Genomic DNA, 26,520 nt, shown 5'->3' on the forward strand with positions numbered 1-26,520 from the left:
GTTCTTTACCAAGTAAAACTTTTATTAAATAAATTTAAGATCTTTGTTTTTGACCAGAGTTAAGGAATTTGACACTGACGAAGCTTTAGCGCAACATCGTCCAGTCCCACCAGTAACTGCGAGGGAAGAAACGCTCTTTGAAAGCCACTTGGCCCGGGATGGCCCAAAAAAGTCCTTTTTATTCCTCACTTTTGCACTTGTTGGTCCTTTTTTTTCTTTTTTTTTTTTGTGTGTGTGTGTGTATTTTTTTCTTTTTTTGTTTTTTTTTCCTTTTTTTTTCTTTTTTTCTTTTGTTCAAAATTAGATTCAGTTTAAACCTCAGGAAATTCCTTGTAGCAGAAATAAAGTCCATTGTACAAATCACGTCCGGAATAGATGTTAAGTATAAAAATGGTATTTACAATCAGTAAACATGGACTAGAGGAACAGGAGCCTCGCACGGCCCCACTCAGCTCTCGAGGGAGAGGTGAAGGTCCAAACAGTGCCACAAACACAAGGGCAGCTGGAAGGGGATAACTCGAGGGTCTCTGATGTCCCCATAGCGCACTTCAGCATCAAGCATCGCCCCTTCTTCCCCCCCCCCCCCCCCAGCCCACCCCCTGAACGCAGACACACGCACACACACACACACACACACACAGAGGAATGTTCTCAGTACCTTATCAAACTAGAATAGTGAAGCTAATCATTCCCAAGGTTGGGATTGTTGGTTTTTCTTTCCTTAGTTTGGTCGAAACAGAACGAGAGTGGTTGAAGTTGGTCCAGGGTTGGGCATTGTCCATTGTGACACCCCCTTTCCCCAGGGGGGTGCTCAGTCCAGCTCCAAGCTGTTGGTCTGTGCCGGATTGTCCATGGATGTCGCTGTTTCTATGGAAGTGAACATGGGATCTATCCCTGGAGGGAGAAACCAGGGTGGGAACAGCAAGAGGAGAGGCCTCTGGCTAAATCCACACGGAGAAACTGTCCTGGGGCGCCTGGAATGGGAACTGTCCCGGTTCCATCCGCACGGGGAGGCAGCGGCTGGGATCCTGTCCCTGCCTCCTCTTGCCTTGCTCAAGAGAGCCACGACCACGTCGTGCAGAGGCAGCTCAGTTCCTGCAGGACAAGGGCCTGTGTTCCTGTGCTCGCAGCCTCCCCCAGGAGCGTCGGGAAAGGCTTTGGCACCAAATCCCAGGAGCTTTGTCTGCAGCAGCCCTTGGAAAGGTCAGAGCTCTTGAGATCCTCTAACCAGGCTGGTGCTAAGGTCGGTGGATGAGCGACTCAAGCCGAGCAGCGGTGCCCTAATCCCCGAGGTATGTAGTTCTCTTCCTCCTTGCTTCTTGCTACAGCCGAGCAGAGACATTCCCGCTCCATGTCCATCCAAACAGCCTCCCAAAGGAGGAGCAGCGCTGGCGGAGGAGACCCCCGCAAAGGCAAGCCCTGAACTTCCAATCCCTCGTGCAAGGAGTCAGTCTCTGAATGGAAAAGTTTGGTCCTGTGAGCCACTTTCATCAAAAATAGAGGCTGTATATATATATATTTCTATTTCTCTGGGAAAGGGGCCGGGAGACGGGGCAGGAGGGATGAGGGACACGCTTGGTCCATGTTCTCCAGGCCCACCCCGAGAGGAGAAGCTTCGTGTCCCCCCGGGGGCTGCCAGGTTTCTGGTCCCTTTGCTCTGCACCACGGGAGCAGCAAATGTGCGAGTCCGTCGTGGCAAGAATCTTCCTGCTGGGCAGACTTTGAGCCTTCTCTTTAATGGCAAAGGTTTGGGGAGGAGGACAGGGAGGTGGGAGCAGAGGAGGGAAAGGGGCTGGTGGCAAAAGAGTTGAGAAAGTTACTGGCCTCTCTGTAAAGCAACCTGAAGCAGAAATTCTTCCTCTGGACTTTTCCCTTCACCTGAAGAGAAAGGGAAAGAGGGAACGGGGACGTTAGGAGGACACCGAGGCAAAAGCTCAGCCTTAACCATGGAGTGAGGTGACCCCAAGTGGAGTGAGGTGACCCCAAGCAGAGGGGCCCAGGAGGGAGCAGCTCCGCTCTGGAGCAGCCTTTGCTGGCCCCCGTAGGGTCTCGCCTTCCCTTTGCCTGCCTGGGATCCTTCTGGATCCTTCTGGATCCCAGGATCCTCCCTTCTTACCCTGGAAAGCATCTTCTGCAGCCTCAGGGCACGTGTACAACGAAACAAAACCATTGGGGTTCATAAACTTTTGGGGAAGATCAGTGCTTTTGGGAGTGGTCAGAGACCAAAGCATCGCTAGGACCACAGACACCTCCATCTGGACCCATCCTGCTCCCAGCCAGCCTTGATGGCCTCGACCAGCCCCACCTGCAGCTTCTGGGTTGCCACATTCAGCTCTATGGGGAGCAGCAGGACCTCGCTGCCCCCAGCACTGGGTTGCTGCTACACCACGAGGGTGCTTTACACAGCGTTACCTGTGCTGCAGAAGTGCCTCCTGCGTGCTCGCTGCCGTCAGTAGGGATGGGTGGCATCCTTGGGTCGTTTTAACTGGACCTTCAAGCGTTTCATGCCAATCTGGAAGCCATTCATGGCCTGGATCGCAGTCTGGGCACTGGATGGGTTGTCAAAGCTGACAAAGCCTGCGGGACAGGACAGAGGTGGGGACAGTGACAGCATTGCTGGTGCCATGAGGGTCCTCCTCATCCTCGGTGGCGTCAGCACTCACCAAAACACTTGCTCTGGTTGGTGGCACGATCCATGAACACCTTGGAGGAGATGATGTTGCCAAAGGGCAGGAACATCTGCATCAGCTCATTGTCTCCAAACTCCTGAGGGAGATGGTAGATGAAGAGGTTGCAGCCTTCAGGACCTGCAGGTATGGGGTGGGGGGGGGGTAACAGGGAGGGACAAAACAGAGACCCCCCCCCATAGGGAAAGACTCAACTCGGAGCACAGCACTGGAGGAGAACCCCAGCACTGCCTCTCCCAGCCCTGCCCACAGCGATGAAGTCCAAGCTGGGTGTTCTGATGCTCTCCAACCCCTTGGTGCTCGGCAGCATCCAGCTCAGGAAGGTTTCGTATCACAGGCATCCTCTGAGCCCTTCCCTTGACAGAGACAGGGCTGGTTCCATGACCCAGCTCCAGGATCAGAGTGGATAAAGCTTAGTGCTGGGTCTGTGGTTTGTGCTACACAAGCCCCCCCCACCCCTGCCACCATGGACACACGTTCCCACCCTGAGCCTCACTCACCCTCTCGCTGCTGCTGCTGCAGGACGGGAGGTGGCTGAGGGATGCTCTGGGCAATGGGGGTGACGGTGGTGGTCGGGTACACGGCTGGAGACACAACAAACCCTTCACCTGAGGATCTGCTCCAGCAGGCGAGGGCCTGAGGGGGGCAAGGGAGGCCGGTACCTGCATACTGCTGGACTCCTGTGAAGGCCGGGTGCAGGGTCTCTGCTACCGAAGGGTTCTGGGCTGCAGAGAACACAGAAACACAGAACCATGGAATGGGTTGGGTTGAAGGGACCTTAAAGCTCCTCCAGCTCCAACCCCTGCCATTGGGACCCCTTCCACTGGAGCAGCTTGCTCCAAGCCCCTGTGTCCAACCTGCCCTTGAACACTGCCAGGGATGGGGCAGCCACAGCTTCTCTGGGCACCCTGTGCCAGCGCCTCAGCACCCTCACAGAGCGTCTGCCTAAGAGCTCAGCTCAGTCTCCCCTCTGTCAGGTTCAAGCCATTCCCCTTGGCCTGTCCCTACATCCCTTGTCCCAAGCCCCTCTCCAGGTTTCCTGCAGCCCCTTCAGGCACTGGAGCTGCTCTCAGGTCTCCCCTTCAGGAGCCTTCTCTCCCCCAGGCTGCCCCAGCCCAGCTCTCCCAGCCCGGCTCTGTTACTGATGTACCTGAGTACGGCACGAGGCCGTTGGTGTAAACCGTTTCCAACGCCGGATGCCCATTTGGGAATGGCACCACTCCAGTGAATCCATTGGAAATGGGGGCCACCAGCCCGGGCATGGCTGCTGTTCCCAGGAGCGGCGGTGAATGGAGCCCTGCAGAGCAAGAAGAGGACATCCCATGAGAGATGAGGTCCCTGCTTCCATGAAGCCAACATCCCTTCTAGGTGGAGGTGACACATGCATGGAGCCATCCCAGGCAGCACTGGTGAGGAGCGGGGATCATCCTGGCTGCTGGCACAGCTTGGGGATGGGATGGTTCTAACCCAGGTTTTGAGTGCTACAGCCCTGGACAACCCAACAAGCATCCCCCTGCTGCTGTTCCTGCTGGGGTGGTGGTGGGGAGATGAGGGTGAACAACAGGAACCCCAGCAGCTCCTTCTTCACTCTATCAAAGGGAGAGGTACAGCAGCAGCGCACAAGGATGCTGCACGCGCTGGGGCCAAGGGGCTGCTGGCCCAGAGCGGCCTCATCCAACCCCAGGGACGTGTGGGGCTTGGGACCCCCGTGCTGAGCACCCTCACCTGATGTGGGTGCGATGGGGGCCGCGGGGAGCCCGTTGAGGCTGACGGCGCCGATCTGCTGGATGTGGCACGGCGAGAAGGCGACGCCGGGGCCCAGGTAACTGCCGTGAGAGGTGGAGAGGACCGTGGTCTGCTGCTGCATGAGCTGCAAGGCAGGGGCAGGCAGTGAGAGCCCTGCCCAGAGCCACCAGCGCCCTGCGCTGACCCTGGGCTCCGTGTGGGGACACCCATGGAGCTCATCCCCATCCCACGAGCCATGGTTGTGCCACTGGAGCGGTCCCTGCCTGCGGGGTGGCAGCTCCAGAACAGCGCAGAGGGAAGGGAGGAGGAAAAGAGCCTGCAGGAGGAGGAAGAACGTCCTTGTGGTCCTATTGGGCCAGGGGTGGATGCTCAGAGGGGTGGCAACAGAGCCTGAGGCAGCTGCAGAGGTGAGAAGAGCCCAAAGCCTCCCCACGTTGACTCCAACCCCATCCCAGTGCCCCGCAGCACACGTGGACCCCACTGCAGCACACGTGGACCCCACTGCAGCACCCGCATCCCCGCAGCTGGAGCCCGAGGTGCTCGTGGTCACCCGAACCTTTGGCTCCCTCGCTGCGGAAGCCGAACACTGCGGGAGGAGAGGGGCTTCTCCGACAGCAAAGGGCATTAACCCTGTGGTGTTCAGGGCAGGGACAGGGAGCTCAGGAAGGGGAATGGTCCCTCTGGAGGAGGCAGGAACCAGGCTCCTATTCCCTAAAGGAATCTTGATTTCCTTTCCCATCAGCAAGGCGCGTGTGGTGCCAGGAGCAGGACCTGCTCCAAATGGGCACCCTGAGACTGTTCTCATTGCTTCCACGAAACGCCCATCATGGACCACAAACCAGAAGGGGAAGGGGGTGAACCAAGTGTGGGTTGGGGTTAGGACTCATTGGTTTGTGAAAGACAAGGAACCCCGGAGCATTGCAAGCACTTGGGAAACTCCTCCGCCTGCTTTTCCTTCCAAACTCCATCAGCTCCTGTTTGCCCCTTGAATCCCTGACTTGAAGAGCTCCAAAGAGCTTCAGACCCCCCTCAAGTTTGGGATTGCTTCCGGTTTGAAAGGAAAATGCAGTGAAGATAAATGGAAAGCATACGACTGGAAACCAACCAACCCAAGCCCAACTTCTTCCCAGGCCGGGCACCGGGGCTGCTTTGCCTTGGTGAGGCCCCAAATCCCATGGGAACAGGGAGAGGAAGTTGTTGGTGTGTTGTGAAGGAAGCAGGCAGGATTTCTCATCCGGAAGAGAGCAAAGACTGGGATAACACAGGAGAAGGAGCAATGAGGTGTGAGGTTTGTGCCTCAGAAAGGAGGAGAGAACCAGAACTAGTGGAAAGGAAAAGGAAAAGGAGGAGAACCCAGTGGGAGACTGGGTCTGGGGTCGAGGGGAAAGCCAAGATGAAGCCAGAGAGCAGGAAAGGCAGTGGAGGATCAGGGACAGAGCAACACATCTACAGACACAAGTGAGGAGGAGGAAGATGTAGAGAAGCAGGAGCAGAGCCTGATGGGCTTCTTGGCAGCAGCAGGAGCCTCTGAAGACCTAAAGACCAAGCATCGCTGCTCTCCTTCCTTCCACAGCCTGGACCACACTCAAGGTACCTTCTGCCATCAGAGCATCACTGCTGGGTCCATTCCTGCCTCCTTCCCCACGTGTCAGGACAGCAGCACCTCTCACAGCGGATCCCCCCATGCTTGTTTGTGCATTACAGGGCTGGTGGAAACCAAAGGCCCACACTGGAGCCTGGTCAGGAAGGGCTCTCCCCTCTAACCCCTTCTGCCGGGAGCCTGGTGTAGCTGTTCTCACCTTCACTACCCAAGGAGAGCCAAGTGCTCTGCGTTGGGCAAGGTTTGGTTCCCCATGGAACCAATGGAGCATCAGGCACGTGCTGCTCTTTGCTCCTCCATGCTCTCCACACACTATGATGGCACTGGGGATGCTTCGAGAGGAAACAGCCAACAACTGAGAAACGATTCCTTCTCTGCCATGGAGGTGGGAGGGGGACACACTGAAGGTGAAGGAGGTGTCCGTGTGGATGGGAGGAACAGCTCCGTTTGCTTTCCCTGGAACACTGCTTTCAGGAAGAGCATCTCCTGTTTACCAGGAGCATCCCTCGTGCTTTGAGCGATGCCTGAGCCTCCTCCCATGGGCTTGATCCTTGATAGCAGAGACCTCAAAGTGTCACTCACCAGAAGATGCTCCCCCACAGCAGAGCAGGGGCTTGGGGGGTTTGGGACCTCCCTCAACCATCCATGGCAACTGATGTGAGGCATGAGGCCCAAAGCAGAGCCTTGCCAGAGGAGACCAGGCTGCTACAAGCCCCCTGACCCCCCTCCAGCATCCTGCATCCCCCCCACCCAGTGACACCAGCAAGAGGAAAACCCCATGGACAGCAGAGAAACAAAGAGCAGGAGGTGGGCGCAGGGCTCCGGGACCAAAGGGACACACGCACACAGGTGCCATAGGAGAGGAAGAGCTCCCGGGTTGGCTCCCGGATGACTCCAGCATCACCGGGAACCAGGGCTCCGGGCATCCTCAGGGCTCCCTCTTAGCCTGCCCCAGGCTCAGCCAGGTCCCAGCTCTCTCCTGTCCGGATGCCTCAAGGCTGATTCCCGAAGCCGGGAAGCTGGGAAGCTCCCCATGCAGTGCTCCGAGCCCCGTGGGTGGCGCTGCCCATCCCCGCATCCCCCGCGGGATACTCACAGCCTGCGCATAGGCGCTGTATGGGCTGAACGGCAAGGTGAGAGATGGAGTGAATATCCCCAGCTGCCCCACCATTTGCTGCATACGGCGCAGGGTCCTCTCCTTATCTGTGTCAGCAAACTTCACCACTAGACTGGAGGAGGCTCCCTAGGCACAGAGAGAGGAGACAGAGACAGGAGCCAGGGGGACAGGAGGGCAGGGACAGGCAAGAGGCAGCCGCCCGGACGGGGCAGGACAGGCAGCAGAGAGGAGCGGGAAGAGGAGCAGAAGAGCAAACACTGGTGTGGAAGTGCTCAGGAGCTGCCTGGGATCCACCCTTCCCCTCTCCCACCCTGCCCCTCGCTCCGTGGCCACACGCTAGCACAGGGCACCCATGGGCGCCGCTGGGGCAGGCGCGAGCATCGTGCGAGGCACGGGCAGCATCTTCCCACCGCGGGCCTGGCGGTGGCCCCTGCTGCAGCTCCATCCTGCCTGCAAGGTCCAGGTTAGAGCCTGAGAGAGGGAGCAGGTCCCATTGCAGCCATGGTGCAGCCTCCACACCCCCCCCATAGAAGGTGCCTACAGAGAAGGGCTCAGACACCAGGGGCCTGGCCCACACTGCTCCCTGCTCGCTCCAGGTCACCATCTCCGAGGCCAATTCACATCCTGGTTCTTGGCTCTCTGCTGTTCCAGCCTTTACCAGGACACAGACACAGAGCCCAGGCTAGCACAGGCTGGGTTGCAAAGGTGAGAGCATGGATGTGCACCCACCCCTCCCAACCACACGAGCAGTGGGGAGAAGCTGCGGCAGGTTTGGGCAGTGGAGCCCTGCACCAGGGTGGTGGGAAGAGGAGTGGGAAGAGATGGGGGGGAGCCTTGCTTATACTCACGGGCATGGTCTGGCTGCCGTGGAGCGCGTGGATCGCGGCCTGAGCCTCGGTGTGCGAGGAGAACTTGACGAAAGCACAGCCTGGAGAGGGACACGAAGAGCACGGCGAGGTCGCAGTGATGGAGATGCTGCGATCTGGACCCTCTGCCCCAGCGTGCAAGGGGAAATCCTCCCCCCCCCCCCAAGAGGGCAGGGAACAAAGAGGATGGCTCATCCCAAGTCCTCTCTCTCCTGGAAGGGTCTCAATGATGCGCACCTCTATGGACGGTGCCACCACCTCCGCCCTTGGTTACCTCTTCCCCCGATTCCCTATGCCCTCCTCAGTGGGGGTACAGAAACTGCAGCCCCAGAGCGAGCCCAGAGGCTCCCAGTGCCCCTGTCCCTCCGCATCCCATCCTGCTCCATCCATCCTTACAGCTCCCGGTGCAGGGCTGGGATACGGGCTCCCGGGAAGATGGGGAGGGGGAATCGGGGTCCCCGTGGAAAGGAGGCACCGGTGACGTGTGTATGGGAGCGAGGACACAGCACGCAGGGGGGGGTTCGCACCTTTGCTGTTCCCATCGGGTCCGCGCAGCACCGTACATTCATCAATGACCCCAAAGGGTTCAAAGAGCCGGAGCACATCATCCTCAGACTGCTGCTTGTTCAACATGCCCACAAAGAGCTTCCTGTCCCCTAGGGGCAAACACAGAGACATCAACCTTCTATGAGGCTTCCAGTCCAAAGCAGGAGGATCCAGGCTCGCCTGCCACGGGAATGGGTGGCTCTTGGCTCCCAGAGGTGAGTGTGAAGGGTCCTCCCGAGCTCCTCACACTGCGAAGGTTCCTGAGGCTTCCCCCCAAAGGAAAACCAAAGGTGATGGATTTCCTTCCATTCATCCTTTCCTTTGGATGATCCAATGGGAATGGTGATAAAAACCGCCTGGGCCTTATTGAACAACATGTGAAGACCCAAGAGGCGTCTTAGGAAATGCATCAGACCAAGCCAGGACTCCTGCTTCCTTGTCCTTCTCCCCAAGATCACCACTTCCACAGCCACAACCTAACTGAGCATCTCACCTTCCCACCCCAGTCTAACCAGTACATCCATTCCCAGCTGCCTGGGATGAATCCTGGTGTCCCAGGTCCCAGTTTGCCTCCTCACAGGATCAGCCAGATGCAGGGCAGTTGGGTAAGGGCCAACCAACAGCTCCGTGGTCCCCACTGCCCCTCTCCATGGCCTGGAAGGCCCAACACATCCAGGACTCGGAGCTCTGGGTTCCTCCATCAGAAGGGAGAAGTGAGGACCCGGGTCCTGTTGGGATGGCCAAGGGTGGAGCTGGGAAGCTTGGTCTGTGGTGCTCCATGCCCAGCACACAGCAAAGCTTGGGGTACCAGCCCCTATGAGAGCATCCCAGCGTTAAACCCCAGCTACAGAGACACCCCCCCACTCCAAAACACATGTGGGGTGACCCCCAGGAGCCATCGCGTCGGGGCAGGAGCAGTGACAGAGGATTCCTCATTGCCCGTGACAGCAGCGAAGGGGGCTGCTTCCGAGGAACGCGATGCGATGTGACGCACGTCAGGGAGCATCGCCGGGAAGCTGCTGTGGGAGAGTGCAGTGACCTGGAAAACAACAGGTCTCGGAGCTGCGGCGGGGAGGGAGGGCAGCGCTGCGCATCCACACCGCTGCCAAAGCCCCTTCCTGCATCCTTCCCTGCCTCAGAGGATGCATCCCAAGCGGGGATGCTGCTGGTCCTGTGTGTGCCCTGCGGTGCCACGCTGAGCCAGAGCCAGGCGCTGCCTCCAGGCCCTTGGGGAGCAGGAGGGAAGAGCAGGACAATGCGGTCCAACACCCCCCCCCCCCATCCTTGCCCCATGCAGATGCTGCAGGAGCTGCTCTACATCCCTGCTCCCCCCCTGCCCCGGAGCAGCTCTCGTGGGGCACCACGTGTTGGTGCCACGCACGTTCCCCTCCGTCCCCCGCAGAGAGAGGGTCCCCGGGGCCACATCTGAAGCTCTTGCCCAGTCTCCTGGTTTCTAGCACTGGAAGTGGCTCGAATCCATGGCCTCGTGTGTCTTTTAAAGGCCAAATCGAATCCCAGCCTGGGTTGGGTTGGAAGAGACCTTAAAGCTCCTCCAGATCCAACCCCTGCCATGGGGACCCCTTCCACTGGAGCAGCTTGCTCCAAGCCCCTGTGTCCAACCTGCCCTTGAACACTGCCAGGGATGGGGCAGCCACAGCTTCTCTGGGCACCCTGTGCCAGCGCCTCAGCACCCTCCCAGGGAAGAGCTTCTGCCTAAGAGCTCATCTCAGTCTCCCCTGGGGCAGGTTCAAGCCACTCCCCTTGGCCTGTCCCTGCATCCCTTGTCCCAAGCCCCTCTCCAGCTTTCCTGCAGCCCCTTTGGCAGAGGCTCACACAATCACAAGTACCCACATTCCTATCCAATATTACAGCTCGTATTCCTGCGAGCGCAATACCTGGGAATGACAACAAACTGCTTGGAAGGAAGCCCCCTAACATTTAAAGCCAAAGCTCTCCAAAGCTGCCCAGGATGTGCTGCCCCACGGGCCGAGCTATCCCCATCAGTTCTCCCCAGTGAACTCCTTTCGGAGGCACAGAGAGGCAGACGCAGGGGTGGAGAGGAAAGGAACGCGTTGGTAAGACAAGGGAAAGCAGCAGAATGAGCTCATCCACCTGGAAGGGCTGGAGCTGCAACCTCTCTCCAAGGGAGGAGGCGTCTGAGCTGCTGTGAGCTCCCCACTGCATTAACAGAGATGCTCCTGCTCCCAGACTTCCAGCTCTGGACCACCTGGCACCCACTGCTTTAACCACGCTGGTCCCCGCAGCCCGATGGCACCTTCACCTCGGGACTCAGCATCCTTCCCCTTCACACACCATTTCCCCATCGCAACCCGACTTCTGCAGCATCACTTGGGCCTCTGCAGCGCGACGGGGCTGAGGCTGAGCAGAGACGGAGGCAGCAGCGGGGCAGTTGCCAAGCTGGAGGATCCCCATCACAAACCTATCCCTAAACCAACGCCTGCCCCCAAAGGCAAGGCCAGGACCCGAGCACAAGGGAGGACCAAGGAGAGATGACAACTACCTCCACGGCTCTCGCTGTCGGCCGGTTTCACCTGGATGGGACGCGCCATCTGCGAGGAGAGAGAAAAGCAGAGGGTTAGAGCCTGGCCCTTGTGCCCCTTCCCATCACCGGGCACGGGAGGGAGGCACCAGGAGGGACCAGGTGGATTTCAGGCTTCCCAGGTGGAAACTGCTTCCTGCTTTTCCCTGCTCAGCTGCTTTGCCTGGAGATGCCACCAGGAATAAAGCTCGGCCACAGCAAGAGGCAAAGGAATGCTCCAGGGAAGCAGCTCCTGGGCAGGAGCTGGAGCCTGTGAGGGTGGCCAAAGGTGAGACGATGCCTGGAGGCTCTTCCTGCTCCCAGGCTCCAGCAGTTTGGAAGCTGGTGGTGTCCCCGTGTCCCAGCATCAGCCCTGATGTGAACTGGGAGGAGAGGGCTTGGTTATGGAGCCTTGAGGGGCATCTGCCCTCCTCCTTCCTCCCTGCTCCTGAGCCCTGAGCTTTGTGTCTGCCTGGGATGCAAAACCAGGATTAAGCTAAACAGATGGGGAAAGAGATGGAGGCATGGAGCCGGCTCTTGGCTTCTAGGAGCAACAAATCCATAGGGAAGGAGGGAGGGATGCTGCGGAGCCCAGAGCATCCTCCCCTCCGTGAGCAGGCGCCCACCCGGGGGTGCTGAGGGCTTGGGGCAAGGAGAGGGGAAGGATGGGGGAGGCGGGGGGGGGGGGCTGGTACCTGGGGCCATGTCCCGGTCCCCTCCCCCAGCAGGGCTGTCATCCCGCTCCCAGCACCTCGGATAAAGGAGGGGTTGCCATGGAAACGGTTATTCACCACATGGAACCTGACATTTGTGGTTGCCACGGCAACCAGCTCTTGGGGGCATTCCCTGCGCTCTGCACAAAAGAGACATTTCGATATGATCTCTGGGGGGGTGTCCCCCCCCCCCTTCCCCATCTGTCCATCCCCTTCCCTGCCCCACAGCCTGCCTATGGGGCACAGAGCCAGGGCTGTCCCCCCCACCCCCCCGCCCTCCCAACCTGCACATGTGGGGCAGGGCACCCCATGGGGCATCCATAGACTGTACCTGGGAGAGCACCCCATCGGGCACCCACAGCCTGTGCATGATTCTGCCTCATCCAGGAACAAAAAGGTACCCAAGGCCTTTGAGAAGGTCCTGGGCACTCAGGCTCTGCAGGTTGGGGCTGGTCCTCTTGTGGCCAGTTCAAACCCCAGCTCTAGGTGTGCTGAGCACATCAACCCAACTGCTGCCTGGCTCCTTTGGATGCCATTCCTGGCTGGGAATGACGCTGGGTTGGTGCCAGTCTCAGCATTCAGGTGTCCTGCTGCACCTTTCCATTGACATCTCAGTGTACCCAGAACCATCACCCACCCATCCATCCATCCATCCATCCATCCATCCATCCATCCATCCACCCATCCATCCCTCCACCCATCCAGCCAGCCACCCATCCAACCATTCATCCACCCACTCACCCATCCATCCATGCGTCCATCCATCCATTCACCTATTCATCCATCCATCCATCCCTCCACCCATCCATCCACCATCTATCCACGCATCCATCCACCCACTCACCCATCCATCCACGCGTCCATCCATCCATCCATCTATTCATCCACCCATCCATCCATGCATCCATCCCTCCACCCATCCATCCACCCACCCATCTATCCACGTGTCCATCCCATCCATCCACCTATTCATCCACCCACCCATCCATGCATCCATCCACCCATCCATGCATCCATCCATCCATCCATTCATCCATCCCTGCATCCACCTATTCATCCACCCACCCATCCATGCATCCATCCACCCATCCATGCATCCATCCACCCATCCATTCATCTGTTCATCCCTCCATCCATCCCTCCACCCATCCCTGAGCCAGGAAAGCTGCAACATTCCCACCCAGCACCATCCTGGCCCAGCTCCTCCTGGGCTCATCCCATCCCATCCCATCCCATCCCATCCCATCATAAAGGAGACAAGGATAACCAGGAGTGCTGCTCCAGGAGGAAGGGGGGCGTGTGGTGAGGAAGGTCCTGCGGGAACCTGTGGCAGCAGCACCTGAAGTGCAGAGTCCAAACACAATTCCATGGCTGCACACACGCAATTCCATGGCTGCACACACGCAATTCCATGGCTGCACACACGCAATTCCCGCTGCACACACGCAATTCCATGGCTGCACACATGCAATTCCCGCTGCACACACGCAATTCCTGCTGCACACACGCAATTCCATGGCTGCACACATGCAATTCCCGCTGCACACACGCAATTCCCGCTGCACCAGCTGCACACACGCAATTCCATGGCTGCACACATGCAATTCCCGCTGCACACACGCAATTCCATGGCTGCACACACGCAATTCCATGGCTGCACACACGCAATTCCCGCTGCACACATGCAATTCCATGGCTGCACACACGCAATTCCCGCTGCACACACGCAATTCCATGGCTGCACACACGCAATTCCCGCTGCACACACGCAATTCCATGGCTGCACACATGCAATTCCCGCTGCACACATGCAATTCCATGGCTGCACACACGCAATTCCTGCTGCACACACGCAATTCCATGGCTGCACACATGCAATTCCCGCTGCACACACGCAATTCCATGGCTGCACACATGCAATTCCTGCTGCACACACGCAATTCCATGGCTGCACACATGCAATTCCTGCTGCACACACGCAATTCCATGGCTGCACACACGCAATTCCCGCTGCACACACGCAATTCCATGGCTGCACACACGCAATTCCCGCTGCACACACGCAATTCCATGGCTGCACACACGCAATTCCTGCTGCACACACGCAATTCCATGGCTGCACACACGCAATTCCGGCTGCACACACGCAATTCCATGGCTGCACACACGCAATTCCCGCTGCACACATGCAATTCCATGGCTGCACACACGCAATTCCATGGCTGCACACACGCAATTCCCGCTGCACACATGCAATTCCTGCTGCACACACGCAATTCCATGGCTGCACACACGCAATTCCCGCTGCACACATGCAATTCCTGCTGCACACACGCAATTCCATGGCTGCACACACGCAATTCCCGCTGCACACACGCAATTCCATGGCTGCACACACGCAATTCCCGCTGCACACACGCAATTCCATGGCTGCACACACGCAATTCCCGCTGCACACACACAATTCCATGGCTGCACACATGCAATTCCCGCTGCACACACGCAATTCCCACTGCACTAGTTCCTATGGCAACCGTTAAGAGTCCGAGCAGTGCAAAACCTCCTCAGTAATGATGTGCCCATGGGAAAATCCATTGGGAACAGGCCCGATCCTGCTGCCACCAGGAGCACCCCCGGAGCTGCCTCTGCTCTGGGCTGAACATCCAATGTTATGGCTGATTTTGGAGCAACCATTTCGCTCTGGGGCACTTCCAGCCTTGAAAAGGGCTGGAATGATGGTGGGATCTCCTTGGAGATAGTTATAACTCCACTGGAGAAGGTCCTCGGTGGTCTGCTGTAGCCCTGCTTTGAGCAGAGAGCCCAGAGGCCTCTTCCAACATCAACTGCTGTGGGATCTGTATCCACATCCCACCACAACCTGCAGGATGGACTCGGGAATCACTTCTCCATCCTGCCCAAGGGTTCAAAGCACAGAGGCCACCTCAAACCTGAACAACTGGGGCCCGCTTCCTCCCTACCCAAACATTCCAGCCCACTCCTCAGCACATCTCCCAGCTTTCCCAGCTGCAGCATCCTCACGGGAAGATGGGAACATCCTTCCCATCTTCATGGGAAGAAGCTAGCAGGAATAGTGGTCCAGGTTGGCTTCACAGCAGCTACAACAGAGAAGGGAGGGGGGGAATGAGATGCTTTGACCAACCACTCCCAGTTACCCACATTCCCCTGGATGTGGATCCTGGTGGATGGCCCAGGCTGACCCCTTCCTCCTGCCCATGGGAATATCCCTGCCCAAGCGCTGCATCAATCCCTGTGCCATCAACACGAGCGCTGCAGCATCTCAAGCCCTGGTGCATTCCCAGTGCCTCTCTCCACTCGAACGCTGCTGCTCTCTGTACTTTTCCATCCCCATGGCCCTGCGTTCCCAAACCATCGCTGCATCCATGAGTTCCCCCCGATGGAGCTGCTTTTAGTCGTGTGTCCCCCCCATCGCTTCCCGTATCCTCCGTGGGGATCAGTACCAATTCCTGCCACTCTCCTGCCCACCTTTCAGCCAGCCCCTTTTGTTCGGCACAGAAACAAACCTGGAGCTGCACCTTGCCAGCAGAACGGCTCCTTTCAGCCTCCCCCCCCTCCCCTTCCACTTCCTCCCTCTGCTCTCCTTCCCCTTCTTCTCCAGGAGCAATTTGATGTCATTTGCAACTGTCTGGCTGCAAACGAGAAGCGCCACAAAGCAAGAGCTGGGGAAGCTGCTCCCTCCGCTTCCACTCGGCGCGGGGCTGCGGCGTGGGGTGTGCTCCCCGCGGGCCATTAATAACCCCATTAATAACCCCATTAATAACCCCATTAATAACCCCACTGCTTCCCTTTGGAAGGCACCAAAGGGAAGGCACAATCGGGAATCAAAGGCTCACGGAGCTCCCATATCCTCACAGCCAAGGAGGAGTGCGCCAGGGAAGCACTGCACTGGCTGGAGGAGGAAGCCAAAGGGCTTCATTCCCTCTCTGCTTCCCAGCTCCAAAGGTTTTCCCTCTGCTGGGCAGCCTCTCCCTGGGTCTCTCCCCAGGCCACAAAGGATGCCGGGTTCTACCCTGTTCTTCCATCCCTGTTGAGTCTTTGCAGCCCAAACGCAGCCAGATTTAATGGTACGGCTCCCCAGGGAGCACCAGGAAACAGCACCCAGGCAGGAAGTGCTGGGAAGGGCAGGGATGAGGGGGCCAGGCTGGGATCAGCCCCTCTGGGAGCTCCCTGGGGATGGACTTTGTGCAAAGGAAGCTCCGTCCCTCCTTGCCCTCTGTGGGCACAGGCTCACCCAGTGACAGACCTGGAGGGGCTCTCAAAGTCCTGCTCCCAGCCTAAGGACCCATTGGAAACCCCACCAGAGCATCTCCATGGCTCTGCCCTTACCAAATCCCAAGTCTACACTAAGAAACCCATCTGCTTGTGGTCAGGTTCATGAACTGTTGGCACCAACCACTGCAGGGAGACCAAAGGAAGGTTCCTGTGGCATCTGAGGGTGCTCTGCACCATCACCAAGCTCCCTTCCATGCCTGATGAGTGGGCATGCATTCAGATGAGTTTGTCTCACCCTACACTGATGCCTTCAACTTTCTTCCTCCTATTGCTGGGTGCAATAAGGAGATGGTGAAGAGGTTCAAATGAACCCAAAGTCAACCACAGCCCATGTGCTGTGTGGTCCAGCACACCCTGTGCTCTGTCCTGCACTAGGGTCCTCGTGATGCTTCTGGTGAGAGGCTTTGCCACAGAGCTCAGCAGGAGATGATCAGGATGTGAACAGAGGGGAAATTCCATGGCTCTGTTCCCCAAACCAGTTACCTGGATCACAGCATGCTCCCTTGCGACCAGTGGGGTCGAGGGATGGGTGATACTACACAGTCACAAGCAAACTGGGCTAGGAAAACAGGGCTTCAAGCTACACCAGGTCACCCAGCCCATGCCCAAGCACAGGCGCATCAGGAAGCAGATCTGTTCCCCTCTGGCAGCATCCCACCTCCTGGCTCATGGAAGGACTTCCCAAAGGGAAACCAAACGTGATGCAGTGCTCCATTGCCAGCCTGGAAACAGCTCCAAATGCAGCTCATCTGCAGCTTCACCCCAGAGCTTAATTACACCCCATTGCCCATGAGCTGCCTCCAAACCAACAGGTTGGGAAGCACTGGGGTAGCACAGGCTCCTCACTGTTCCCAAGCAGCTTCTTACACCTCCCTTGCCATGAAGAGCCTTTAGACCACCACATCACAGACAAAACTGCTGCTTTAACTCCTATCCCTGCTGCACCCTGTGAGCGAGAGCATCAACAATGAAGAACACAACCAATTCCTGCCCAAACCTGAGCTTTGAACCCACCAAGCCTCACACGGACAACACGGAGTCCCTCTGCATCCCCTGCACGGAGACTTGTCCATCTCCACTGCTCTTGCTGTCCAACCTGCCCTGGCCACACGTCCACTCCATGGCTTTAGCCTGAAAACCCTCACACAAAATGACCTCAAACAGCACTTGAGCACCTGATTATCTTCACTCCCCCTTTGCTGCCCTGGGATAACCCAGACCACCAAAGATCCCATTGAGTTAGGGGTATTTGCCAGCCCTCCCATGCAAACAGAGGCCCAGGAGCACAGGGAAACACGAGGGGGAAAGGATGCTTGCATGTGGCGAGGGGAGGGGAGCTCTCCGGACCTGTGTGGGTTAAAGAGGGAATGTTATGGGTAAGAATTCCCAACCCCTCTCCGGAGAGCCGGGTTTACATTAATTATCCTCTTGCCTTGAGCACATGGGGCCTCCTGTGAGCTTCTGTCTATAAGTACCAGCTCGGCCGCCTCCTCACCTCCACACAAATGCTTCCAAGGAGCTGGATCAACCCCCTCAGCCCTGAGGAACTTGCCCAGGCCAAGCTCTCCCATCACATCACCATGGGAAGAGCAGCGATCCCGAGCACCTCCCTGGAGGAGGGACCCGTTCCACAGCGCCTCCGATCCCTGGCACGCTCTGCTCCCAGCACCAGCCATAGGGTGAGGAGGATGCAGGAGCTTGCTCAGCAGTCTTGGTCTAACCTATATAAAGCCATTGCTCTTCCAAACAATGAGATGTGCCAAGGCATAGAATCATGGAATGGGTTGGGTTGGAAGGGACCTTAAAGCTCCTCCAGCTCCAACCCCTGCCACGGGCAGGGACCCCTTCCACTGGAGCAGCTTGCTCCAAGCCCCTGTGTCCAACCTGCCCTTGAACACTGCCAGGGATGGGGCAGCCACAGCTCCTCTGGGCAGCCTGGCCACAAGGAAGAGCTTCTCCCTTACATCCAACCCGCATCTCTCCCGTTTAAACGTGCTTTGATTCCTTCTGAGAAGCTCATCCAGCTCAGCCCCAGCACCGGAGTCACAGCACAGAAACCCAGGAGGCTTGGCTGGAGTTACCATGGGGCAGGCTTGGCGAGGTGGAGCCCAGAGCAGCAGCTCTGGGAGGCTCTGGCTCCCGCATCCCTGTTCTAAGCCCCAAACCTGCGCAAGCAGGAGCATCCATCTGAGGCGCTTCTCTCCCCCCCCTGTCCCGATGCTGCCCCCACTCCCTGCCCATGGCACGGGGGTGCAATCCCCTGGGACTTACCCCTGGCAAAGTCTTCTGCTCGTGCAGCGCTGTCTGGGCTTTGATGGCAGAGTCTCTGGCGCAGTAGGTGAGGAAGGCGCAGCCTGTGGTGGGGACAGCAAGGGTGAGGTTAGGGAGGTGCAGATGCACATCAACACAACACTCTGGTGGTGACTGAAGCACCCAGAGAGGGGCTTGGGACAAGGGATGCAGGGCCAGGCCAAGGGGAATGGCTTGAACCTGCCCCAGGGGAGACTGAGATGAGCTCTTAGGCAGAAGCTCTTCCCTGGGAGGGTGCTGAGGCGCTGGCACAGGGTGCCCAGAGAAGCTGTGGCTGCCCCATCCCTGGCAGTGCTCAAGGGCAGGTTGGACACAGGGCCTTGGAGCAAGCTGCTCCAGTGGAAGGGGTCCCTGCCCGTGGCAGGGGTTGGAGCTGGAGGAGCTTTAAGGTCCCCTCCAACCCAAACCATTCCATGGTTCTGTAACTGCAGGTGCTGCCCTGCTCCAGCAGAACTCCAGCCCCATGTTCCTGCTCAGGTACAGAGAAGTGCCCAGGGCAGCCCTTTGTGCTTTGGTACCAGGGGGGTGACGAAGGGGAGGTGACTCTAGGGACAAAGAAGCAACCTGAGGCCCCATCCAAGGCCTGTAAAAGTCATGGAGAAAGGTCCCAGGGAACCAACGAGGTTGGAAAGGGGTGAGGAACGATGGGAGAGCAAAACACAGCCACCATTGCCTGTGGGAGAAACAGCCCAACCCACGGGGACCAGAGGAGATGCCATGACCAGAATGATTACTGATACCAAAGGCACGAAAGGGAATGAGGAAAAGCACCTGGGATTTCAGGCTGCTATGAAAGCTCCATGATCCACACTCATGGCATCATGGAAAGCTACAGGAAGAGAGAGGCTTCAGTGCCACACATCCACCCCTACAGCGCGCACAGACACAAATAGACATACACATGACAAGGGAAATCCAGGGACCAGCAACGCATGGCGCATCCTGGAAGGAGCAGGATGCAAAGCCCATGGGAAAGGCCAGATCCTGAGACCTGCCTCGGCACCTCAGCCTAGCGCTGGAGCCCATGGGAAGGGGGAGGCATCGCAGCCCCTCCAGGAGGAGAAGGGATCGTCTTCGGGTGCTCCGATGCTAAAAGTAATGAGACGAAACTGAGCAAAGGCACAATTTGGCTGGCGATCAAGAAACATTTCCTAGCAGAGAGAGATTTATTGGAGTGTGGAATGATCTCCCCAGGGACGTGCCTGGAGCTCCATCACTTGAGCTCCTTCGGATGAGGATGGGCAAAGCCCCCCTCCCGCATCCCCCTCCTTCCGCAGTGGCATTTCACATCCCACGCAGAGCAGGACACGTCCCTTCAGCTTGTCACTGAGCATCCATCGCTGCCTCTCGCAAGCCAAACTCTTCAGCTGCTCCTCAGGATGCAGCCAGAGAAGCCCCGGGTTTGCCACAGCCTCCCCTTTGGCCCCTGCCTTCACCCACGTGCCTGAAGCCTACGGAGGCTCAAGGAAAGCCGCGTTTTCCCAGCTCTAGGAAGCGTTTCCATGCCAAGATGGGACTCTGCTCACCACGGCGTCCACGGGCTCTTCAGGCTCCTAAAGCTTTGAGCCTGAGGCAGGTACCCAGGGATGCACTCAAGGATGAGGAGATGCCCACAGAGGTGCAAAGGGACCCATCGCTCTCCCTGCCGTATTTCCTGCTCCAGTGAACAGCAAGCTCAGGGGGACAGGGTCATGTCCTTTGGGGCATCTCCAGCACGCCAACTACTGAGACATGGGATGTGGGGTTAAAGGGTGCTCAGGGTTCCCAGCACCCATCAGGCCCACACAGAAAGGAGGGATGATGACAGCGCCCAGAGCACCGTCTCTGTGTCACTCTGATTCTGACTCCTGTGCCATCCTCATCCTGATACCTCTGCCACCCCTATCCTGACTCCTGTGCCATTTTGATCCTGAACCCTGTGCCATTCCCATCCTGACTCCTGTGCCATCCTCATCCTGATACCTCTGCCATCCCCATCCTGACTCCTGTGCCATTTTGATCCTGAACCCTGTGCCATTCCCGTCCTGAACTCTTGTGCTACCCCCATCCTGACTCCTGTGCCATTCCCATCCTGAACTCTTGTGCCACCCCCATCCTGACTCCTGTGCCATCCCCATCCTGACTCCTGTGCCATTCCCATCCTGACTCCTGTGCCATCCCCATCCTGACTCCTGTGCCATCCCCATCCTGACTCCTGTGCCATCCCCATCCTGACTCCTGTGCCATTCTCATCCTGACTCCTGTGCCATTCCCATCCTGACTCCTGTGCCATTCCCATCCTGATTCCTGTGCCATCCCCATCCTGACTCCTGTGCTATCCTCATCCTGACTCCTGTGCCATCCCCATCCTGACTCCTGTGCCATTCTCATTCTGACTCCTGTGCCATCCCCATCCTGACTCCTGTGCCATTCTCATTCTGACTCCTGTGCCATCCCCATCCTGACTCCTGTGCCATTTTGATCCTGAACCCTGTGCCATTCCTGTCCTGAACTCTTGTGCTACCCCCATCCTGACTCCTGTGCCATTCCCGTCCTGAACTCTTGTGCCACCCCCATCCTGACTCCTGTGCCATTCTCATCCTGACTCCTGTGCCATTCTCATCCTGATTCCTGTGCCATCCCCATCCTGACTCCTGTGCCATCCCCATCCTGACTCCTGTGCCATTCTCATCCTGACTCCTGTGCCATTCTCATCCTGACTCCTGTGCCATCCCCATCCTGACTCCTGTGCCATTTTGATCCTGAACCCTGTGCCATTCCCGTCCTGAACTCTTGTGCCACCCCCATCCTGACTCCTGTGCCATTCCCATCCTGACTCCTGTGCCATTCCCATCCTGACTCCTGTGCCATCCCCATCCTGACTCCTGTGCCATCCCCATCCTGACTCCTGTGCTATTCTCATCCTGACTCCTGTGCCATCCCCATCCTGACTCCTGTGCCATCCCCATCCTGACTCCTGTGCCATCCCCATCCTGACTCTTGTGCCATCCCCATCCTGACTCCTGTGCTATCCTCATCCTGATTCCTGTGCCATCCTCATCCTGACTCCTGTGCTATTCTCATACCATTCTGTTAAGATGAGGTGTTAAATGTGACCATGACTTAGTGCCAGCATCATTCTGCCAAGGATCCCAAAAGAACCTCTATGTCTGCACAGCACTGGGTGACATCACCCTGCTCCCACTGGCTCCAGGAGGGCTTCCAGCTGCCTGTAAGCAGAACCTAGCCTAGCTCCACATAGAAGAGACTGCAGTTACATACATATATATATATGTGTGTGTATATATATCCTGTACCTGATCCTCCCTACAAATCACACATTAACTCCGGGATTTACAGCCCCTTCAGCTCCTAAACGTTACTCCAGACATCAGCAGCCTTGAGGAAGCAGGAGAAGCACGGAGGCAGCCAGGAGCTTATCTACAAGCCTGCAGAAGCCGAGCCAAAACCCATCAGAGGGGCTGGCGCTGCCTCCTTGTCCTCTGGAGAAGCCACCCCTGTGTCCCCGTGCGGATGCTCCTCCACAGGAGATGCTGCTCCTCTCCCTGCCGTTCAGTTTAGCACCTCAAGAGCCCAGCCTCTCCCCACCTTCCCTACCATGGAAACCCAGGAGAGCGCCGCTGACGCCTGCGGAGGAGCTGCCTTCAAACCCAATCTGGAACAGAGAGGCCAAAAATTTCCACTGGATCCTCCCTGCTCGGCCTCCTGCGACCCGCTCCGAGCGCGCCTCTTCCAACGCCTCCCCGTCCCTCCCATGAAGCTATCAGCTGTAAGACAAACACTGCCATTAACATGCAAATGGAGCGGTGATTAACAGCGAGAGAGAAACCGCCTCATGAATAATATGGGGAGGCTGGAACAGGACCAACCACCAGCAGTCAGGGTGCTGAGACAGGAGCCGTCAGGCTCCAACAGCCCCGTTTCGTAACGGTGCTCGTGGCTCCGGCAGCACTCGAGCTGAATCCATCCCTCCCTCAGCATCGCTTTGAGATGGGCTCTGCCTGCCCACCGCAGGCCCCTGCCATCCTCCCCGGGGGGCAGAGGCAGATGCTCAGCTCCACACGGAGCTGCGTGGAGCCGCTGGGCTGTACCAGCAAGCGCTGCCTCCTCACCCGACTGCTTCTCCCTGCTCAGGGAAAGCAAAGGCAAAGGCAGATGGAAGCTGCATGTGAGCTGTCAATTGGATTTCGCTGCAGCTCAGGGAACACGGGGACAGAGAAGGGAATCTGCCCCGGGAAGATCATGGCTCCGGCGTGGCGCAGGAGGGAGCGCAGTGATCCTGATGTGCCCAATCCTTTACACTGCTCCGGGCTGCCATGGGCGCTGGGGGCAGCTCTGAGGATGCTGATGGAGCTCCTCACAAGGTTGGCCTTGCACAGAGCCTAAAGCAACGCAGGCAGCACTGGGAGATGGGAGGGGAAGGCTGGGGACAGGCTTGGCTGGACCATGGGGCTATCCCTATAATCCATCCTCATGGAGGAATGGCTTCTTTGGAGGGGAATAGTGCCTATTCCCAAAGCAGATGGAGGGTCTACACGTAAGAAAGTGAAAGGAATCCCTTTCACTGGGTCCAAAATAAGGCAGGGAGGGGCAGAGGGAACCGCACAGGAGCCACCAGAAGAACCCCCACATCTCAACAGGCTTTTGTGGGCAAGGGCAGAGCAGCACCAGCCCCTGCCCGACCCCTGCACCCGCTCCAAAGCATCACCACCAAAGGGAGAGCTTCGTTTTCCTGCAGGAATCCTGCATTTAGCATCCAGGTGATGTCACCTCGGTGTGGCTAACACCAGGGCTTGCCCCCTCTCATTCCCATAGCTAAGAGGCAGGTCCCTGCCTGGAACCTGACCTCGGACCACACGCTCTAATGTGTCAACTGCAATGAAATGTGCAATCACCTCTTGCCTCCAGCCCATCTCCTCCTGGATGGGATTGGAACCACGGAGATGGTGGCAGGTTTGGATGCAGCCCCCCCCCCCCCCCAGCACATGGCAGTTTGGTTCCCAAGTGCCAACCAGACACAATTCCCACATGAAACCCAAGCCCAGGCTTCAAGGAGGGGTTTTCCTTTGGTGCTGGCGCTGGATTTGGCCTTTTGCTTGCAACCAAACTTAGTTTTGGGTTGTCCCCTTTGCTCTCCATCAGGGACCGGCCCGAGCGGCCACGGCACCCCCGGCTCTTCCTCCCTGCCCTCTGCACCTGCAGCCAGAGGCACCAGCACTGATGGAACTCACGTTCCCTCCAGTGTGCACCCGCACAGGAGTCCATCGGGAATGGGCTCAGGGCACAGAGGCCCAGGCTGGGGCTGACAGGAGGCTCCTGCGGGCTCGGCCTGTGTGTGCCATGGAGCAGGGATCGCTGTGCCATGGAGCAGGGATCGCTGTGCCATGGAGCAGGGATCGCTGTGCCATGGAGCAGGGATCGCTGTGCTATGGAGAAGGGATCACCATGCCATGGAGCAGGGATCGCTGTGCCATGGAGCTGGGATCATTCTGCCATGGAGCTGGGATTGCTGTGCCATGGAGCAGGCATCGCTGTGCTATGGAGCAGGGATCGCTGAGCCATGGAGCAGGGATCGCTGTGCCATGGAGCAGGGGCTGCTGTGCTATGGAGCAGGGATCCCTGAGCCATGGAGCGGGGATCTCTGTGCCATGGAGCTGGGATCATTCTGCCATGGAGCAGGGATTGCTGTGCCATGGAGCAGGCATCGCTGTGCCATGGAGCTGGGATCGCTGTGCCATGGAGCTGGGATCGCTGTGCCATGGAGCAGGGATCGCTGTGCCACGGAGCAGGGATTGCTGCGCCATGGAGCAGGGATCACCATGCCATGGAGCAGGGATCGCTGTGCCATGGAGCAGGGGCTGCTGTGCCATGGAGCAGGGATCTCTGTGCCATGGAGCGGGGATCTCTGTGCCATGGAGTGAGGATCTCTGTGCCATGGAGCTGGGATAATTCTGCCATGGAGCAGGGATTGCTGTGCCATGGAGCAGGGATCGCTGTGCCATGGAGCAGGGGCTGCTGTGCTATGGAGCAGGGATCCCTGAGCCATGGAGCGGGGATCTCTGTGCCATGGAGTGAGGATCTCTGTGCCATGGAGCTGGGATCGCTGAGCCATGGAGCAGGGGCTGCTGTGCCATGGAGCAGGGATCATTCTGCCATGGATAAGGGATTGCCATGCCATGGAGCAGGGATGGAGCGGGGGCTGTTGTACCATGGAGCAGAGATCTCTGTGCCATGGAGCAGGGATCGCTGTGCCATGGAGCTGGGATCGCTGTGCCATGGAGCAGGGATCGCTGTGCCATGGAGCAGGGATCGCTGTGCCATGGAGCTGGGATCGCTGTGCCATGGAGCTGGGATCGCTGTGCCATGGAGCAGGGATTGCCATGCCATGAAGCTGGGATGGAGCAGGGGCTGCTATGCCATGGAGCAGGGATCACTGTGCCATAGAGCAGGGATCGCTGTGCCATGAATAAGGGATTGCCATGCCATGGAGCAGGGATGGAGTGGTGGCTGTTGTGTCATGGAGCAGGGATCACCGTGCCATGGAGTAGGGCTGGGATCCCTCTCTGAGCTCGCACAGCAAACAGGCTTCAGGAATTCCCAGTCATGGCTGGGGCCGTGAGGATCACAAGATCCCAAGCACCTGCTCTGATGGGCTCGAGCAGCTCCGCAGAAGGGTGCTGATATCCCAAAACACAGCCCCATGGAATGGTTTGGGTGGGAACCCAAGGAAGGGACCTTAAAGCTCCTCCAGCTCCAACCCCTGCCATGGGCAGGGACCCCTTCCACTGGAGCAGCTTGCTCCAAGCCCCTGTGTCCAACCTGGCCTTGCCCCTGACAGCTTCCCTCCCAGCCAACCGAGCCTCCCCAAACTTCCCAGCATCACCAAACCATTCCCATCACAGAAAGGCCCCTCCCGCATCCCGACCTCGCACCGAGGTGTCCCGTCTTCCCCCCCCCCCGCAACGCCACCGGCCACCGCAGCCCCACACCGACACCCTTTGTTAGCAGCATCGGGAGCGCAGCACGGCGGAGGGCGGCTGCATCCCACCCCCAAACACCGATGTCACGGCCCCGGGTGCCCGCGGGGAGGATGCGGATGCGGGGATGCATGGCGGGGGGGGGGGGGGGTGGGGGTGCCGCCGGTACCCATCGCCCTTTGTGCTTGCCGCGGGGCCGGGCTCACCCTTGTGCATGCCGGTGTAGCGGTCCTTGAGCACGGTGAGCTCGTAGATCTTGCCGAACTGCTCGAAGAGCGGCTTCAGGTCCTTCTCCTCCAGGTTGCGCGGGATCTGCCCCACGAAGAGCTTGATGGCATCCAGGTCCTTCATGCTGTCGGGCTGCGGGGGGGGCTCCGCGCCGCCGCTGCTGCTCATGGGGGAGGCTCGGAGCGGCGGCTGCGGCGCTGGGAGCGGCGGCGGCGGCTGCCTCCTCGCCTCGCCCCCGGTGAGTCTGGCCATGCCCCGGCGGCGGGCGGGAGAGGCGGGAGAGGGGGGGCAAAGCAGCGGCTGGGAACGGCCCCGCCGCCAGCGCCGCCGCCGCCGCGCCACAAAGACGCGCACTGCGGCGCCCCCTGGCGGAGAGCGGGGAGCTGAGGCGGGGCACCCCAAAATGGAGCGGGGGGGGGACACACATGGGGTACAGAGCCCTTGTGAAGGGGGAAGGGGGGGGGGGTCTGGATGCTGGGGGTTGAAAAAGGGGGGTTGTAGGGGTGATGGTGCCCCCGGTGCTGCTCATTGCGAGGGGATGAGGAGGGTCCTTTAAGGAGGAGCTCGCTGGTGCGGTGCTAACAAAGGGCATGGGGTGCCCGGTATCACGTCCCCGGGTTTGCTCCCTTCTCCTCCGGCTGAGGAACGGGTTGGTTAAATCGGAGCTCTGAGCCGAGGTTGGGACACGGAGGTGATGCAGGAGCCCCGCTCCCTCGGCCTCACAGCTCTTTGTTCGAGGCCCCGGCTCCCCACGGTTCGCCAGAGCCGGGTCCCCATCACACAGCAGCAGATGGGCAGGAGCCGGTTGCGGCCCCACGCTGCAGCAGCCATTGTTGCTGCCGGCTCCTCCCGGAGGACAAGGACCGCTCCTGCCGTCCCC

At 58.6% G+C, this 26,520-nt stretch overlaps 1 protein-coding gene across 3 annotated transcripts; it reads right to left on the reverse strand.

The window, feature by feature from the left end:
* Positions 1-908: 908 nt before the first annotated feature.
* Positions 909-25,920, reverse strand: CELF5 (CUGBP Elav-like family member 5). Of its 3 annotated transcripts, none has more exons than XM_062625013.1 (13): positions 25,619-25,920; positions 18,397-18,479; positions 11,084-11,132; positions 8,544-8,672; positions 7,999-8,078; positions 7,130-7,276; positions 4,413-4,557; positions 3,838-3,984; positions 3,350-3,412; positions 3,188-3,271; positions 2,664-2,807; positions 2,413-2,577; positions 909-1,878 (listed from the first exon to the last, which is right to left on the reverse strand). In XM_062625013.1, exons 1-12 carry the CDS (start codon positions 25,890-25,892, stop codon positions 2,450-2,452), a joined length of 1,473 nt encoding a protein of 490 aa, XP_062480997.1. In that variant the 5' UTR covers positions 25,893-25,920; the 3' UTR covers positions 909-1,878; positions 2,413-2,449. The 3 variants fall into 3 exon arrangements, with proteins under 3 accessions (XP_062480997.1, XP_062480996.1, XP_062480998.1); XM_062625012.1 differs by having other exon boundaries at positions 11,081-11,132; XM_062625014.1 differs by lacking the exon at positions 7,130-7,276 and having other exon boundaries at positions 11,081-11,132.
* Positions 25,921-26,520: the final 600 nt, after the last annotated feature.

This window comes from Pezoporus occidentalis, unplaced genomic scaffold (assembly GCF_034315485.1).
Source record: "Pezoporus occidentalis ecotype Australia unplaced genomic scaffold, CSIRO_AGI_Poc_V1 ctg276, whole genome shotgun sequence".
NCBI classification, from domain to species: domain Eukaryota; kingdom Metazoa; phylum Chordata; class Aves; order Psittaciformes; family Psittacidae; genus Pezoporus; species Pezoporus occidentalis.

Bases quoted from the DNA above. Each gene is read 5' to 3' on its own strand.
- CELF5 (XM_062625012.1), bottom strand. From the start codon at position 25,892: ATGGCCAGACTCACCGGGGGCGAGGCGAGGAGGCAGCCGCCGCCGCCG. The intron at 11,133-18,396 runs GTAAGTCCCAGG...CTCTCCTCGCAG, and splicing joins AGCAGAAGACTTTGCCAGGG to ATGGCGCGTCCCATCCAGGT. The intron at 2,578-2,663 runs GTGAGTGCTGAC...CCTGTCCCGCAG, and splicing joins CAACCAGAGCAAGTGTTTTG to GCTTTGTCAGCTTTGACAAC.